This window comes from Lissotriton vulgaris, chromosome 11, assembly GCF_964263255.1.
Source record: "Lissotriton vulgaris chromosome 11, aLisVul1.2, whole genome shotgun sequence".
In the NCBI taxonomy this organism is placed as follows: domain Eukaryota; kingdom Metazoa; phylum Chordata; class Amphibia; order Caudata; family Salamandridae; genus Lissotriton; species Lissotriton vulgaris.
The window spans coordinates 989822584-989839652 of record NC_141699.1 but is presented as its reverse complement, the minus strand read 5'-3'; the positions used below and the strand labels follow the sequence as shown (position 1 = coordinate 989839652).

The 17069-nt window shown below is 45.6% G+C and overlaps 1 protein-coding gene across 1 annotated transcript in view; it reads left to right on the top strand.

Annotated features, from left to right (window-relative positions):
• Nucleotides 1-17069, top strand: part of LOC147683828 (lysosomal amino acid transporter 1 homolog) — a 192326-nt gene that overhangs the window by 83853 nt on the left and 91404 nt on the right. The window contains exon 2 of the mRNA XM_086944226.1: nucleotides 5171-5300. Coding sequence (XP_086800352.1) covers nucleotides 5171-5300 — 130 coding nt within the window. The remainder of the gene's footprint in view (nucleotides 1-5170; nucleotides 5301-17069) is intronic.

The following is a 17069-nucleotide window of genomic DNA, read 5'->3' as shown; positions in this document are numbered from 1 at the left end:
ATATGGAAGCTGAGTCCACTGACGCTCCAGTTTTAGCCGGCAGCAAAATTCCGATTTTAATGTTCGCAGATGACACGTTGATTATCTCGAAGACCCCGAGTGGTTTGCAGAAGGCCCTGACCATCTTTGAGGAGTTCTGCAACACTCGCGGTCTGGAAGTCAACGTGTCAGACGAAATTTATGGCTTTTAATCCCTATAGAACTTTTAAAAGTAAAATTGTAATGAATAATCGTCCATTGGAGCAAGTAAAGGCATTTACCTATCTGGGGGTCATTATCCAAAGTGACCTAAATGGAAGTAGCAAATCGACCTAGCAACACTAAAGCATCGACAACTGTCTGATGTACTAAATAGGAAGTTTAATACGTCACTGACCAAACCAATCGGCCCGGTGCTCCAAGTTTACAACATGAAGGGGGTTAATTCCGCAGTTTATGGTGCAGAGATATGGGGGTACGAAAACCTTACGACCTCAGAAAACAGATTCATGCGTAGCATCACACTGCTCCCCCAAAGGACACCAGTGTGTCCGCTACTACATGACCTAGGTAGAAGACCTCTGGCGAAGGTGTCCAAACTGTGCCCTCTGCAATACTGGTGCAGGCTCTGGATCACTCTAGAACTAAACCACTTTGCCATGGGCTTTCTGGACATAATTCGGGCTGACATATTTCACAAAATTAGCTGGTTGAGAGGAATTAGAGATGCCCTAGTAAGCATAGGTATGAGAACACTATGGGAAGAACCTGATGGAGCTAGCTTTCCCTCAAAAAAGATCCTGAAAGAAAAGTACTAGGAGATGATTGCACAAAAAACTTTTACTAATAGTCTGTCTTCCACCCTAACAGGAATCTTTTTAGATGTTAAATTGTCACCGAACTTTGAAGCCTTTTGGTATATAATAGCAAAACCACATGATGGGAAACTGTATTTTCCGTTCAGGGTGGGCACATTGCCCATCAAAGCTTTTACTGCTAGATGGTCAAAGTCCAATGAAATGTGTGTTCTTTATGCCAGACTAGAGTGGAGTCGGTGGCATATTTATTTGTTTGCCCAGCTATGCCAGTCCTTGTCGAGTATGGTTAGCTCCAATTTGTAAATTACTTGGAACTAGAAGGAGCGAAGAAGCAGAAATAATTTTACGTACAAATGCTTCTATTCCAATCACTACAGCTGTAGCGAGATTTCTAGGCTGGGTTTGGTCGAAAAGGTCAGTTTTTTCTTGCATAACATTTTGCTTTTGCCCTTTATTCTTGTTTTTTTTGTAAATGTAACGGCCCCACAACGCTGCTCCATAACCTAGGACTAAAACGTTTTAACCTCACCCTTTCTTGGGTGTTTTAATGGTGACAAAAATGTTTTAATTGTCCCCCCCCCTACTGAGAGTTTTAACGGTGTCTATTTTCCAATGGTCGCTTTATGTAAGCAGTAAAATATTGCTTGATGGTTTTTAAAGATAACGGCTTGAAGCTATATCTGTATTTTAAGGTAGTCTTACAATAATGCTGAATTAATTTGTTGACTGGCATTGATATATTTTACAAGTAATGTGTTTTGCACTTTGCTTTTATGACCAAGTGTCAAATAAAGCATGTTTGACTGACTGGCCTCCTCAACATCTGGGAGCCTACGGATCTGAACACTCACCAGACACAATGGTTTATGATCGCAAAAAGGAATATTGCACAGCTAATGGGCGCGTCTCATCCACCCACAATGGAAGCATGGTAGAAAGACCTTGATTGGTGTATGTACAGGGAGAAGACGGTGCATTTGGCCAGGGCCTGCCCCAAAAATGGTCCCGTATTTGGAGCCCCTGGAATACCTACCGTGGAGAAATGTTTGCTGCTTCGTTGTATTGAACAGGATGATCCCCTTTCCCCGTAACATTCCTTTCCCTGTAATGATGTACCATTATCCATTCCATGTCGTGGCAGTGCACGGATGTGTTGATTTCGCTGTAATGCTTATTTGAACCAATGTATGTTTAATAAAAAGATTTACACAAAATAAACGGTGGTGGCGCATAATGTTTTGTACACTGACCAAAACGGAGGACGGCTATCCTTTGAAGTCCAGGAAGGCTGAGTACAATCCAGCAAGCCATCCTGCTCAGGACAGCAACACCTTTCACCACACCCAGTTCCCTTTTGCTCCTATCAGGAAGGAATACACATCACCCCTCAGGACTAATTTATAAACATGTGACCCTGTACACTGACCGAAAGGCACATTTGGTTTATGCAGAAAAACGCCAACTCTCTAAAAGCAGCATTTTCACACTAGTAACTTAAAATCCATCTTCACCTTTAAAGAGGATTTTAAGTTAAAATTCAAAGGACTAGATAAAGTATTTCTCGATCTGCTTCCAAACTGAAGTTATCACTAAGTGTAATAAGGAAACCCAGTGTTAGGCTACGGGAGAGGGAACCTTGCTACATGAAAAACGACTTAGTGAGTTTTTCACGGTCTGGAGATGTAAAACGTTAGTACACGTGCTACTTTTTAAATCCCATGCACCCTGCCTTTGGGCTGTTGAGGCCTATAATAGGGGTGACTTTAATCATTACAAAGGAAGGGTTAGGACTGGCAAGGGGTTAGCTTGCCAGGTCGAAATGCCTGTCTTAACTGCACTAAGGGCTGCAGGCATGGTTTACAGTACTACTTTAGCTGGCCAATGAGTGCTGTAGCCAACCTTACAGGCTCTGGATACATATAGTACCATATTCCTGAGACTTATAAGTACAATAAATGTTCCACTTAGTTTTAAGCAAACAAATGGACTGAATGCTGAATAACTCTCACAACTACCCCCAGTTAAGAGACCTGTGTTAAATCCATCGTTCTTTTGCCCTGGAATGGCATGGTGAGCAAAAATAACGATGGATTTAGGCCCAGATCTCTGTACTGGGGTGAATGTATGACATTGTTCTGCATTCTGTCCATCAATTGTTGTTTTTCCATTCAGTTTTAAGCCAGTTTTCCTGGTTTTCCTTGGGAGAGCAAAAACACTTTACTACTGATTAGCAGGAGTAAGGTGTGCAATGTCCTAAAACCAACAAACCTGTTCAACAATGGAAGGCAAAAATCTGGGGCGATCCTGTAGAAATGGTACCATCCAACAACCTTTAGCAGAAACAGCAAAATGTCTGTGATTGACTATAAAGGGAAATAAAAAGGATTCAGAGTAGTCCTTGTGAGCAGACTTAGAAATGTGACAGCTGTGGTCTCCAATGCTGTGAACGTTGAAACTGACTATTGGTACTTTTGTCTTCTTTCGCATCGCCAATTGTGTAGTAAGATGTTGCCGTAAAGGAAAGACACCAAACCAATTTTTGGATCTTTGATAACTTTATTTAATGCAAAAAGGACCAACAAGTGGGAAACAGGATAACTTGGTCCAACAGGTTCTCTTGGTCTCTGTAAATGCTGCTATCAGAACCCCGCGGCCAGAATAACCATGCAAGACGTAATCAAAATGAACATTCCATACATACATTCTAAGAAATGAAAAAATACTTACCACATACTACAGGTATTTATACTGCCGGCCTTATGCCCCTTAAGGCTAAGGTTTTAGCTAAGAATCAGCTAAGGTTTCAGCCAGTGGAGCTAACGAGGCCGGTGCGGCTGCAAAAATAATAATAATAAAATAATAATTCATCCAACTCTAAATTGAGCGGGCTAACCAACAGTTTGGCAGACGGGGTACTCCACCATGTTTTTGGCATAGTTCCATTGAAAACTTTGTTAAATAAACATTATGGTTGTCTACTAACACTATAAACTAATACGTTTTATAAAAAAAAAGAAACAAATACTAGTTGAAGGGAAAATATGGTTATGACGGAACATTTGAAAAGCACAAACTCCCAATGTGCAACAATAATGACCCCCCCCCCCCTTCTTGTGATCTCACACATGACTTCACAAAAAAATGTTCTCACTTGTAACAGTGCAAAGACAGCTGAGTAACTATTGAAAGTCAGACATGAAACAAATTTTCATGATGCATAGAGCCCAAAAACGTGTAGCATCCAGTGGACGCCTCACTTCAGTTATTATGTACAATAAATATACGAAAAGTGAGGGCTTCCAATTGTACTTGAGCCAGGTAACCAGACCAGCACATAGGTTTGTTCTGACTAGACTTAGGCTCGGGTTGGCGGCTTTCCCACAATTAAAAAAGCATGCAGTTGGACCATGCCCATGCGATGGTCACTCGAAACAGAGCACCCTGCACTTTATGCTAATTTGTACTCTCTTTATGAACTTGAGGATTGTTTATTTAAAACCAATTTTTGAAAAATATGCTATATTTAATGTGGATGATGCTATGAAATTGATTTATGAATTGAATTCTCCGGACAAATTTTTATATTGCCATGTTTTTATATAAGTCAATGCAGCTTAGGAAAAGCATGATTTTTTAATCTTGTTATATCTGTACAATTATGTAATCCTTTTGCTTATGTGCTTTTATGGTCATTTTTCTTTTAATTCACCGAATAAAGCTTCATGAAATGAAATGACAGCTGATGCCTCACAATGTCTCAAACTTTTTTTTTCCCCTTATCCATCAATCAGACATAAAACGCCAAATTGGATTAAACAATATGATCCACCAGTTATATTGTAATTTAACTTACATTTCTCACCTTTATTCTAAACTGTTTGAAGCATGTGTTCGAAGCTAAAAAGAGATATTAAGACCAGTGACTAGTTTCTGTTTGGTGTAAATATGTGCAGGCATTTTATTCTTTACTCGTGGGACTGTTTCTATGGGACTTTGAATGGCGACTTTAACTTTTTATTATTTTTAAATGAACTGAGACACAGAGTGATAAACTGTTCACCATCATGGACATTAAAAATGGTTAAAATATGCGATCAACTCATTAAAATAAATACATTGATACTTACGTTGTGAATATAAAAAATAAGAATGATGCCTAGAAAGTAGTATTCAATTTGTTGCTTCTATTTTTAATAAAAAAGATATATGTAGTTTGAAAAAAATAAATGTGAGAGGTACTAAAAAGCCGTAGAGATAGGGTTTAAAGATTCTGTATTCAGTGGTATAAAATTGACATGTACAGTATTCGCTGTGGATGTGCTTAACGGATACTAAAATTGCTTTGCTAAATGCCTCTCTTGTGTTCTCTCTAGTCAGCTTTATGTTGCCTACAAAAAAGGAAATGTGGACCACGCCCTCTCACTTGGTTTTCTCCTCTGCTGGCTGTCTGGTGATTTCACAAATTTGGTTGGCTGCTATTTGACAAATCAACTCCCAATTCAGGTACATTTTACAAATCTGCTGTAATATGTTCAAAACTAAAATTAAGCTACGTTTGTAACCTACTTAACACCATCGTATTTTTTGTAAGATTATGCACATCCCCGAAACAGTTCAACAGATTTAATGCTCAAAGGCTTTTTTCTTATCCAACCACCTTGTGAATTGCATTCTCAAATTCTTTACATTTATTTGCATTTTCATGAAACGTTTAGGGTAAGGTAGAAGATCTCAATATTTCACATTATAGTAATTTCTAGGCACTTTATACACCTATGATTAATCTAATCCCTGTGAGGTCCTTAACCTCTTTGACTTTATGGTTTATTGGCATCCATTATCTTATTTTGCATGTCTTGTTTTCCAATTCACAAATTTGTTATATAAATAATTGTTTTGTCATCTAGAGATAGACATGCCATCAATCTTGTTTGGCCTGAACTAATTGCCAGATGTACATAGCACTGGTAGCAAAATACTGGTTCAAATTGGCGACTTAGTTGGTTATTTTTTAACAGACCCATGAACTAATTGGTCGGTTCGCAAATGATCAATTCCTTGTGGGTCACAATTCAACCTACTTAATAAATATTAGTATGTCATAGATCAAGACCCACTAAAAATTAGAACTTTAAGTAATATTTGTTAAAAGTAGGCAGTAGTCCCTGAGACCATTGCCTACTTTCCAAAAATATTTCAACATTCTCAGAGAGGAAGGGATTCCTTGAGGACCCCTTCCTGTTTGTGAATACCCCCCACCCCCCCAACTGGCATCAAAACAATACATGTATACAAATCGACTGTCTTATTATGCCACTTTTGTTTGGATATAGGCTTAACCTGGATACACCTAAACCCATGAGGCATAGCAGAGTAACATACACATAAAGAGAAATCATCATGAGTAAAGAACCAGACCCTGCACTATACATTATACTACCTACAACTTAGGAGACTCCCCCAGCCTCCTCATCCGTCCCCGATCCCTGCGGCGAAAAGAACTCGCCGCTCGTCCCTTCTGAATCGCTTTGGGAAGTTTGCCCCCTAATTTCCAATCCTGAAATACACATGGCTCGCCAGGCAAGTAGGTCCTCGTGTAATTTCTCATCTCTCCTGCTGCGCTGCATATGTGTTTCTTCAGCTAGGGACCATTCTCTCACGTCTGAGACATGTGGGTATCTCTGGGGCCCTCTGTCCCATCCAAGTGATAGCCACCCTGCGCCTAGCCAGCACCAACATCAATTGCAGTAATCTATAGGACAGCTTACGCTTCCTCGGCCTAGGGACCAACGCCAGCAAACGGTGCAAAGGTGTTAGTGTGATGCGGAGGCCCGTATCGGCAGATATGTGATCTACAGTGCGCGCCCAAAAGCACTTAATTAACGGGCAGTCCCAAGCTAAGTGCAGGAAACCCGCCCCCTCTGTGCTGCATCTGGGGCAACTATACCCCCCTGTCTGCGGAATAACGCTTCAATAAGATCAGAGAAAGTTAGGTGCGATGTAGGAAGTTAAAATGTATTAATTCAAAATGTGCGTTACATGAGACTTTCTTTGTTAGAGCCCCTATGCGCTTACGCTGCCTGTGGTCCAGCGGTGTACCCAAATACGCTTCCCAGGCCGCCCAGGCCGGTGGCACCGGCGGGGCGAGTCCCGTCGCATGGCTGCATATAGTAGGGAAATTAGCCTGCGTCCTCTGCCGCAGGACAGAAGAATATTTAAGGTGTGAGTCATTGGGGGCGCCTCCGGATACTGAGCCCAAATTGACCGCACTACATCGCGCAAACCCTGATGGTGTATATACTGCCCTCGCCCAAGGCCGAAGGTCTCTTCCGCTTGTTCATAGGTTAGGAAGGTCTCAGTGGGGTATAGGTCGGCCAGGAATTCACAGCCCCCTCTCACGCCAGGCATGGAAGTGCATATGTTGTTCCATTATTACCATGGGTGCCAGGATCCAGATCGGCAGGTCCCTATCGAAGGGCGCTGTTCGCAAGACTCTCTCTATGAATAGTTGCCAGACGCTTGCCGTGTGCCTTACGACGTAGGGTAATGTCTCATTCGCCCTCCTGCCCCGCATCAAAGCCACCCGTAACTCCTGCACCGTTGCTCTATCCGCCAATAGTTGCGTCTCCCAAACGTCTGCATCCGCAAACCATCTGGCAGCCGGTTGCAGCTGCGCAGCGTAATACAAGTGAAAGCGCGGGGCCTCTAGGCCTCCCTCCTCATAGTTGCGCACCACTGTATGAAGAGCTACTCTACTGCGCCGGCCCGCCCAAAGTAGGGACGTAAGTAGCATGTTCAGGGTCCGAAAGACCCTAGGGGGGAGAGGACACAGCGTATTCTGAAGGTCGTATAGTGTCCTAGGCAGCATTACCATCTTGGCGACAGCCAGCCGACCCATAAGAGATAGCGGCAGGGTATTCCAGAAAGACACTGATTGCTGCAGCAACTTTATCACCCGATCAATATTGCGTGCCAGTAATTGTGCTTCCGTTGAGGCCACTGGAATACCCAAATAACGAAAGCTCTCCTTTTCCCATCGCAGCCCAAGCTCCGGCAAGTCCTCCTGGGGCACTGACTCAAAACCCGACAGCGGAAAGATCACGGACTTGTTTCTGTTGAGCCTCAGTCCCGACGCCTCGCCGAATCTATCTAGATGGTATAACAATATTAGGATCACCTCTCTTGGGGCTCTCAGATAAAACAAGGCATCATCTGCATATAGTGAGATAATATTACTATATAGTGTCTCCAACCGTATGCCCCACTGCGACAGCTCAGAGCGGATCCGAACTGCTAAGGGCTCTATAGCCAGGGCAAAGAGTAGTGGCGAGAGGGGACACCCTTGTCGTGTACCCTGTCCGAATTGCCACTCCTGCAATTGCGTGGTTCCAAGTCATACCCTAGCGCGAGGGGACTTATATAGCTACGGATCCAACGGCAAAAATTGGGGTCCAATCCCATCGCTCGGATGACCTCTTGCAAATAGCCCCAATCAACCATATCAAACGCCTTGGCGAGGTCAATGGATACTAGTACTGTCTGTTCTTCCTTCCCCTGGACCTCGTGTATGATGTGATTCAAGCACCGTAGGTTCATGGCAGTGTTACGGCCAGGAATAAATGAGCATTGTTCCGGATGGACCAAATGCCCCATATGCAGTGCCAGACGAGTGGACAGTAGCTTGATCAAAATTTTCACATCTGTATTGATCATAGTGATCGGGCGATACGAAGAACGGTCGTGTTTGTGTCCCCCCCCAGGTTTAAGGATCATGCAGATTTCACCCCTTGTCATGCTCTGTGGGAGAGACCCGCTCTCAAATGCCTCGACAAATACCTGTAAGAGGAGACGAGACAGTGTTCCGCTGAACTCTTGATAAAATTCCGGTGTGAACCCATCACTCCCCGGCGACTTTGCGTGCGGTAGGCGAGCCAGAGCTGCACGCACCTCACCCAACGTAAGTGCCACATCCAGGTCCTCCCGGTCTGCCTCAGAGAGGGACGGCAGGGTCAGTCCCTGTAGATAAGGGAGATTAGAAGCCTCGGATATGTCTGGGTCTGTAGTATATACTTGTTGGAGGTAAGATCGGAGAAATCCAAGGATGGCACATTCCGAATGAATCATGTCCCCTTTTGAGTCTCGCAAAGCTACAATACATTCCGGGGTCTGCTCCTTCCGAAGGATCCAAGCCAAAAGCCACCCGACTTGTCACCCTCCCTATGAAGACGCTGCCTATATTGGCCTAGGGAATACTTGTCGAGCCGGTCAAGAATATCATGCACCTGAACTCGGGCAGTTGCTCCTCCTCCCTCTGCAGGTCATCTCTGGACACCGTGGCCTGGACATTTAAAAGGTTATCCTCCGCTGTCCGGAGATCATGGTCGAGCTGCTTCCGGACTCCATAAGTGAGTCCCATGCAGGCTCGAGCTGTTTCTACATGTGCCCTCCCTACCTGGTCTTGGAGGATCTCCACCGGGAGTCTCCGAGGGCGGGAAACCGGGGTCCCCCATCGTACCATGCATGCTACCGGGGAGTGATCAGATAAAAATCGAGCCTGGTGGGTCACCTCTATGGACATATTAAGCTCAGCATTCGCTACTAAGACTCTATCAAGACGACTATATGTGTTATGAGTGGGGGAAAAACAGGTATACATTTCTGCGTCTGGTTTGTCTGACGGCAAATATCCACCGCTCCTATATTCTCAATAACCTCCCTAAGCTGCGCAGTCATACGGGGTTTTGTACTTTCTCGGGGTGGGAACCAATCTAGGACCGGGTCAAAAACACAATTAAAATCCCCGAACCAAAGGATTGGGTCCCCAGATCATGAATCGGGACGTCCTGAAGGGCCCGAAAGAAAACCGGGTCATCCACGTTGGGTGCATATGTGTTCAATATGATAATGTTCCTACCATCTAATTTTGCCCTGAGAAGCAGGTATCTGCCATGTATGTCCGCTTCTACATATTTGATTGCGAACGGGACACCAGGCGCCCCCCAAACCAATACCTCTCTAGCATACGTAGAAAAAGAGGAGTGGAATACCTGACCCGCCACTTTTTCCCCAATTTCGGTGCTCCCTCATCCGTAAGATGGGTCTCTTGGAGGCATGCAATTGAGACCCCGTGTCAAACATTCCCCATCAATAACCCCTTCCAGAAGCACCCCCCACCCACGAGCAAAGTACTTGCAATAACACAACTTGCCAATATGCCCTTCCCATGCTGGTGCCAGGACATGCACAGCCACCCCATTTGCCCAACAGCGCTAAACCTCCCAAAAGATAAAAAGGAAACTCCCCACCCAGCTCCCAGCAAAGCCAGCTATCACATCAATAATACAGGACTCGGGCTATTACAGTTAAGGATCCCACAATTTGTCCAATCCTTTGCTCCTTTAGGAGCAGCCACGTCCCCTCCAGCATTAAACTGAGTGCAGTCCCCCTTCTGGGAGCGGCCCCAGCGCTGCCGGCCATTAGCTCCGGAGTCCAACAAACCATACAGGACCACACCCAGTCCTCACGACAGGGCCGACTTTGTCTGCCCCTGAGCCCCTGCTGTCAGGAATCGTACCACTGGTAGGTGAAATAATATCCGTGGTGGGCTGCAGTGTATCTGGGACCAGTACTTCTCCCAGAGGCAAAGTTTCAGACTCTGCCAGATCCAGGCGGAGGGCCCCATCCTCCCCCACCGTGACTCGCTGTCCCTCCTCTCGCTCAGCCGTGTTTGATCGACGTCGTCGCCTGCTAGTGTGCCTCCTCCGTGGTAGTGTCCCCCATGTGCTTCGGTTTCCTCTCCGCTCTCCTGGAGGAAGGGCATCCCCCCTGATCTCAAGCCACTCCCAGACTTCCTCCGGGGCTTCGAATAAGTGCGCCTTTCCCTGGGAAATTACCTTAAGCTTAGTCTGGTAGAGCAGCATATACTGTAGGTGTAACTCCCGGAGCTGCTGTTTAACTGTCTGGAAGGACTTCCGCTGTTCCTGAACCAGTTGGGTGTAATCCGGAATGATGGAGACCCTTGCATTTTCAAACGTTAGATCCGCCATCTCCCTCGCCGCTCTAAGGATGCAGTCCCTATCTCGATAGTTGAGGATCTTGGCAATGAGGGCCCGTGGTGGAGCTCCGGGACTTGGCGGCGGAACCAACGCCCTATGGGCCCATTCAATCACAAAGACTTCTGTCAGACCCGCAGGGCACAGTGTTGTACGAATCGAGTTCTCCAGAAAGCGCTCTGGGTTACCTGCCTCTGCCTGGTCCGGAATACTAAGAACCCTGATGTTACTGCTCAAGGAAGGACACGGGGAACCCATAAAATCGCTCGGGACCATGGGTGGCAAGTAATTATCAAAACAACAAGTGGTCCTGAGCTTACAAGAATGAGGGAAACGGATATATATAGATCACAATGGAATTCTATATAGTTCAGGAAACTATATAGAATTCCATTGTGATCTATATATATCCGTTTCCCTCATTCTTGTAAGCTCAGGACCACTTGTTGTTTTGATAATTACCTGATGTTACTGCGGCATGCTCTCCCTTCCGCGTCCTCCGCTCTCCGCTCCAGTGCCTCCGTCGTGGCAGTAAGTTGTGAGACTGATTTTTTTTTTGAGGGACGCCACCTCCCCTTGCAACTGGACGATATTCCCCTCCGCATCAGAAACCTTGTCAGGCACTTTTTGCAGGTCTGTCCGTAATAATTTCACATCAATGGATACTATTTCAATTTGACGCTCCAGGGCAGAATGGGACCCCTAAATCGCCTTTAACAACTCCGCCCGGGAGGGCTCTTCGGGAGTCGCATCCCCCTCGTCCTGCACCGACTGGCGCGTGATCCTCTGCGAGGGGAGCCGCTGCGTAGTATATTGTGTTATGGTGTTTGGCTGCGAGGCCCGGGGCGTTTTATCTTTACGCATTGCAGACCTCAAATAGATTCACCCCAGGGCCCCTAGGTGGCAAAGAAATTCCTAACAGACCCACGCCAAGACCTGCGTGGATGATGGTGATACACAGCCTATTCCCTAGTCACTGCCTCTCACTCTGTCTGCACCAACTCAGCACAGTGTCCCTCTCATGCTTCACGGGCCCTTCTCAGTATGTCCTCAGTGCCGGAGCCCAATACCAATGCCGCGTCCCGGGCAGGTCCCAGCGTAATTGGGTAAATCACACAGGTGAGAGGGGGCCGCGTCCACTGCTCGGGTCGGGCAGGCCAAGGCCATCAACTATTTCCAGGGCCACCGTCTCTCCCCTGCTGCTCAATCAGGCGGCCTCATGGTCGAGGGAGTCCCTCTGATTCAGTACACGAGGGCCGAGTCTCACACCTCCACCGGGGCCCGTCAGGAGTCACACGTTGAAGTCCAGCTTCATTCCCCCGAGTCCTGAACCGGCAGCCTCAATCCTGATTATACCATGCAAGATAGTCCCACACCACAAGCACGTCGGCCGGCCAGAGGGCCTAGCGGACCCCCTGGTGGTCCACAGCCGTTAGCAGGAGCCCTTTCACCATCTCTGCAGCCCTCCTGGGCCTTCCACACGCTTCGATCGGCTCCCGGGGCCTCCCCCGCCTTATTAGCACCGGCAGCAGCCTCAGCCCAGGCCGCATGGAGTGCCGACCCGCAGTAGGCCGCAGCAGCACCAGTAGGATTACAGGCCCCGGAGGCTCCCGACGCCACTGGGAGTCCCCGCCATCCGATTGCTGCCCCTCCGTATCAGCGCAGTAGGGCCAGAGGCGCCCCCCACCGCCAGTCCACCGGGCTCACCTGCCTCGGCGCTCTGGCCTGTCGCCAGGCAACCCGCAGCCTGCAGATCTCCGAATCAGATGGGAGGCCCCCCGATGCGAGTGGGCGCCTCTCAGGCCGGATCGCCCGTCTAAGGTGCAGGCCCGCGGGGCTCCGACCGCGTACTCCGGTCCCCTCCGCTCCGTGCAGTCCGGCGCAGGGATCGCCTCCGGATCCCCATGCGCTGTTCAGCCTGCCTCAGGCGTCTCTCTCTACGCTGGGGCCCCAGCTGGCAGTCGGCCCCGCTCTTTCGTCAACTCTCCCCACGCCTTGGGGGGGGGGGGGGGTCCCGATGTCAGTGGGCCCTCCGGCGGCAGGTCGCCTCTGTCTCGTGGAGGTAGGCCGCAGACCCCGGCCTCGCTTGATTACGGCCCGCCTCTGCAGCGCCCGCGCCGTCACCTCCGCTTCCCAGGCAGTTAAAAGCCCCAAAGTAGGTCAGGATGTGCCCCTCGGCTTTCGGGTTCGTGGACATCTTCTTTACTGCCCAAGAGTCCTGGGAAGAATATTTTTAACAGGATTTTTGTGGCGGCCTGCCGGGAGCTGACGGAGCCTACGTCCTGTCGGCCATGTTGCTTGGCCACGCCCCAGGATATTTCATATTAACTTGAATCTGAAGTTCTAACATTTTCAATATCAGTCCAGGTGAATTTTATTTGAAAACAATCTGATTGGCTGTTTCATTGTTTCCAGGCATGGGAAGTATGAATGGAATCGTTTTTTTTTGGTTTGTTTTTTTACATTGGGAACTCCAGGTAATTTTGGAGAAAAAAAACCTGTTTCTCTGCTCAGAATAGGATATAGCCTGCAACAACGTGCAAAGCAAAAGCAGTTAAACTGTTTTTGTTGCATAGGCACTAGAATTCCAGATGACTGGTAATGTCAGATGCGTCAGCAGCTTTGCAGAGTTGCTGAAAGGTTTAGGGAAGTCAAAGAAGCCTATAAACATTGGGGCAGTTGTACACTACAATGACATCCGCTGCCTTACAGCGACTCTACAAATGTCCACATGGTTTCAGTATATGTCCTTTGCTAGAGCATAGTCACGTACATTAGAATTATTCGGCAATGAATGATTAACTAATGTGGTAGAGTTTGGTACTTTTAGGACCTTCATAGGGTCTGAACAGTATCTCACCTCAGTACCAGTGTTGCACCTGGATAGCGCAATCGGCAACAGAAATGGTTACCCATGAACCTTGCCACGAGTGCTGTTGAGAAGGATCGGACTCCATTGGAATACATCAGGATTTTACGTTCACATCCATTTAAGCTACTAACGTTTTGTTTAAATTATTATGATCTTCAGCATCAGATGGTGGTCTATTTAGCAAGCGAGGAAAATCCATCGTTTTATGTCTGGGTGGAGAATAACTGAATTCCATTGGTCCTGGGCATATGGAGTGCAGAAACCCTAAAGTGTAACTTTTCATCAGCTGATCAGGGGTAAGAGTAAACACAACGCAGATCACAAAGGCTCTCCAACACAACCAAAAGGGTGAGAGATTGATGAAAAGACCATCGGAACACAATATAGCAACAAGTTGGATAGAGCTGTTTTGTTCTTTGGCCTTTGCATATATTAAAAAAGATATTTCCATTATAACCTATCTTTTTCTCCAAAATCCAGATAGTGTTTGTCCGCACCAATCTCTCATTTGTATGTATCGCTATTGACTTGCAACTGTATTTCTTCCTTCTAAATACAACAAATTATTTTAACACTAAAAAGCAGATATTTCCAGACATAGTGGCAATCAAAATATTTACTTTTAAGTAACCATTAGTTTTCACCTAATCCTACTATTCTCCCAATAACAAACACAATTTTAGACAATTCAGCGCAATGTGAAAACGATAATCTGGTTATTGAACTAACCTTGACTGCATTCTTTGTACTGGATCAGAGCTTTAAGCAAAAACGTGATCATGGTGACAGCTGGATTCGAAATCTTAATCTTTAGACTGCAAGCAGCTGTAGATGGTAACTATTAAGACACAGCCAGCATTCTATTTTTGGAATGATGGGTGGAAGTGATTACACTAAATTTAGTCCTTGCCTTCCCTACTAAATTCAGCACAGATGGTCTTTTATTTGCCTCCTGAAAGTGTTTAACCTCTTGGACGCGGCCGGAATTTTGCCACAGTGGGCAAAATACCACGCATGCGCAGTTCGGATGACTTCCGGCCGTCCGACGCACACGCCAACCGTGGCATCGGACCTCAGTGTTTGACGGCCGGAGGCTGTCCGACGCATGCAAGGGGTTAAAAGACCACAGACTCCGAATTCCAGTTTATGGGTTTTATTATAAGGCCAAAAATAATTGAATATAAACGCACCTTAAAATCAGAGTATATAGAGATATGAAACTCAATACTGAGCAAAGTCTATGAATATGATTCATTCTGCATAAAAGGCATAATGTGATGAACTCCAAAATCAAAATACAACACAGAATTGAAGCAGAGTCCAAATACTTTTTCATGAGGAAGGAAAACGAAAGTTATCTTTCCCTACACTGCTCTCACTGAGCGTCCTGCCTATTTCCCCTATATCATCCGCAAAGGTGTCAGCAGGTGTTGACTTCCTTAGAAGTACTCACGTCAAATGGGTCTGATGGCTTTAGTCTATGGAGCTCGCTCTAAGATGCTCCTTCTCCTCAGAAAAATGTAGAAGCCCGGTTTTCTGTCCCTGCGCCTCATACAAAAAGACAATTTCTGCCTACAATACGTCACATAAAACTTTCAGCCAGTAGTCTTCAAAGACATTCTGGGTATCTCCTTAAATCTAAGAATAACCAGGTCGAATTCCTACACCTGCAGTAGGATGAGAACATACTGTCTTCGCATACAAAAAGGATTCATGTAATTAATTCTTGAGCAACCAAGGAAAATGAAACCAACCACAATCTGCAATATTGGGCCTAAAGTGAAGGCCACTTAAACGGCACACAGGTACATTTATATGGATAATAATCTAATCCTGCACTTTATGCATACAGGAATTATAAGTGTTTCTAATACATGTAAATTCTACTTGAAGGTGCATTTATTATATTACATATATTAAATATTACATTTCAATACTTGTATAGCGTGAATACATGCGTCTTATTAAACCTAAAGCACTGCAAACGATAAAAATACATGAGTGCCTTTAAACCATAAATATAATGCATCCATGCAATTTAGAGTGCTGTAAGAGCTCCATCAGAAGCAAGATTAAAAATGACATTCAAAATTACAGGCAAACGCTGTCTGTTCGTGTTAGCTATGAACAACAGACATTCGTCCGATCTAACGGGGACTAGTCCTCGTAAATAATAGACAGGTGGGCTAACCATTCCATTTTCGGAACACACATGTCTTTCAAAAACCGGATCAGTGCTTAAACCACATCTCAATTTGCTTTACCTTTCATTTTTAAAAGCCTCACAGAAAACCAAGTTGTTTTCTGTTGCAGCCTCTTTTCAGTGTGCAAGCACCAAAGCAATAATTCTTTGTATTAAGGTGTGCCTTCTTAGGGCCCTTTTCAGAAGGGTAACTTAGACTTCTGAGTAAACTTACACTTTGAGTAATTTTACTACTTTTCAGTATACACACACTGCACTTTTATAGTAATTTACACTGTTGTGGTAAGTCCACTAATACACATGGGCAACCACTGGTACTGCAGTACCCTTCAAAAGAAAATAATCGAGGTAGCGTCTTAAAATAGAACCTCATAGAAAATAGTGTTATATTCAATTATTGAAATGAGTAACAAATATAACTAAATATAATGTAATATTAATATATATATATTATATTTGGTGGTTTATGCGGTCTGGGGACCCAAGGGGCCATATGAATTCAGATACTACACAGCCAGTTGGATTCAATGTCATCGTGGTGCCCTGAACTCCGCAGATTCATTCCTCCCCCGCATTACCTACCTGGATGAAGTGATGAACTCTGGGTGTTGCAGTTTGCTCACATTATGTAATCTGCAACAGGTGAGCATGGACACAGGCTTTGGGGCGGAGCGGAACACAGCATATCAGCATGGGGCAGGATATTCACAATCACGCTGACGCTATCAACTGCTAATGACTGTGGGCGCTGAGGAAGGCTTAACGAAGCCGAAATGCATTCGCCGAGTATTCAGTCTGAATAAAGATGCCTCCGTGGTTTTTTCCCCTAACGTGGCCTCTGCTCTTTCTTGGAGGAGTTGACTTTTATATATATATATATATATATATATATATATATATATCAGCAATCTTCACCACTTCCGAACAAACGGCGAAATGAAGACACGGACCCCAGGCTGTCGGCAAGGTAGATTTATTCTTGACCTCTGAACGGGCGACGCGTTTCGAGCAACGAGTGCTCCAACATCTTCTCCTCCTTTCTCGAGAAAACAAACAGCACTCACAGGAATGTATATTGCAAAGCGGGTTTATTTAACGCCAAGACAGACTCGTTTCGGAAGATACTCCCTTCCTCTGTGTCAAAC